Source organism: Fulmarus glacialis, unplaced genomic scaffold (assembly GCF_000690835.1).
Source record: "Fulmarus glacialis isolate BGI_N327 unplaced genomic scaffold, ASM69083v1 scaffold22048, whole genome shotgun sequence".
NCBI lineage: Eukaryota > Metazoa > Chordata > Aves > Procellariiformes > Procellariidae > Fulmarus > Fulmarus glacialis.
Window position 1 is genome coordinate 1,702 of NW_009229212.1, and position 1,655 is coordinate 3,356.

Sequence of the window (1,655 nt, forward strand, 5' to 3'; positions counted from 1 at the left end):
TTTTTTTTTTCTCACCGCAGGAGTGGTCTGGGGTGAGGGGACACTTCTCGGGCAGGACACTCCGGTCCAGCCCTGAGTGGGGTTTCAGACTTCCCAGTCACTCCCAGGGACACCCTGGTTCGCAGCTAGGGCCTTGCCGTGGGGTTATTCAGGACCCGGGGTATCCCCCCTCGCCCTTTGGTGCATGGCCCCATCCTGCAAACCGCCAGGCACCTTTCTCCTGAGCTTGGCTGTGGCAAGGCTGGCTGCATTTCAGGCTCAACCTGCCCGGGGCAAAGCAAAAAGAGTGGAGTGGGACTATGACTGTTTGTCAGGTGGGGAAACTGAGGTACGGAGCGAGTACCAAGGACCACATCCCTTGTGCATGTAATGGGGAGCGGCGCCAGGAAGTTGGAGCGGGGGGATGGGTGGCTGCTGCCCATCAGCTCTGTGCCCCCCTTCAGCAGCATCCCTGCTTGCCCCAGAGGTGGTGACACCAGGGACTGCGGGAGGGTGACACAAAAGCCACCGCAGAGTGACACCAGGTGCATGGGGGACCCTGGGGGGAGCTGGGGGCCAGTGGAGGGACCAGGGGTGACACTAGCCACCAAGGGTGACTCCCAGGTTTCACAGAGAAGCCCTTTCTCCATCCCCTCCGGCCCCAGCGCCTCCCCACCACCCCTCACCCCCGGCAAGCTGAGCTGACAGCCCTTGGTGGCCTCTCCTTTCTCCCAGGTGTCAGCTCTGTCACTGGAGAAGGTGACAGCCAGCCCAGCAGCATGCCCCGGGCATCACCGCTGCCACGGCTGCCATGGGGTTGGCCCGGCATGAAGGCGGTGGTCACCACTGGGATGTTTGTAACCACCCTCTGGAACCTGAGGTGCTTCCTCAACCCTTCCGAGGTCTCTGGAGAAGCCCCCAAGCACACTGAGCCGCTGGTGGTCCTGGTGTGGGAATGGCCTTCGAAGCAGGTCCCCAACATCAGTGGGAACGCTTGCCATGAGCTGTATGGCATCGCAGGCTGCTGGCTCACCACAGAGAGGCAGCTCCTGGCCCGGGCAGATGTCGTGGTGTTCCCCCACGCCAGGCTCCAGCCAGGCAGGGACAGGCTGCCCAAGAAGAGGCCGCCAGGGCAGAACTGGGTGTGGGTCTCCCTGGAGTCCCCCTCCAACACTAAAGCTCTAGCGGGATGGAACCAGACCTTCAACTGGGTGATGACCTACAGACGGGACTCAGACATCTTCATCCCCTATGGCAAGCTTGTACCCAACCGGTCGGCCACCATGAACATCCCTGCGAAGACCAACTTGGTGTCCTGGGTTATCAGCAACTACCACAGGACTCAGAAAAGAGCTGAAGTCTACAAAAACCTCTCCAGGTACCTCCACGTGAACATATATGGGAAAGCAAACAAAAAGCCACTTTGCAAGAACTGCCTCTTGCCAACAACATCCAAGTCCAAGTTCTACCTGGCCTTCGAGAACTCCATCCACCAGGACTACATCACTGAGAAGCTCTGGAGGAACTCACTGATGGCCGGCACTGTGCCAGTGGTGCTGGGGCCTCCCCGGGCCAACTATGAGCAGTTCATTCCTGCAGACTCCTTCATTCACGTCGATGACTTTGGTTCCCTGGCGGAGCTGGCCACCTTCCTGAAGACCATGAACTCCAGCCGC

General features: G+C 60.1%; 1 protein-coding gene across 1 annotated transcript; it reads left to right on the forward strand.

Moving 5' to 3' along the window:
* Nucleotides 1-758: 758 nt before the first annotated feature.
* FUT7 (fucosyltransferase 7 (alpha (1,3) fucosyltransferase)) lies at nucleotides 759-1,653 on the forward strand (the record flags this gene model as incomplete). The annotated part of the gene is made up of 1 exon (XM_009583785.1): nucleotides 759-1,653. A coding segment is annotated over exon 1 (895 nt), but the record flags the coding sequence as incomplete, so codon positions are not given.
* Between the last annotated feature and the right edge of the window lie 2 nt (nucleotides 1,654-1,655).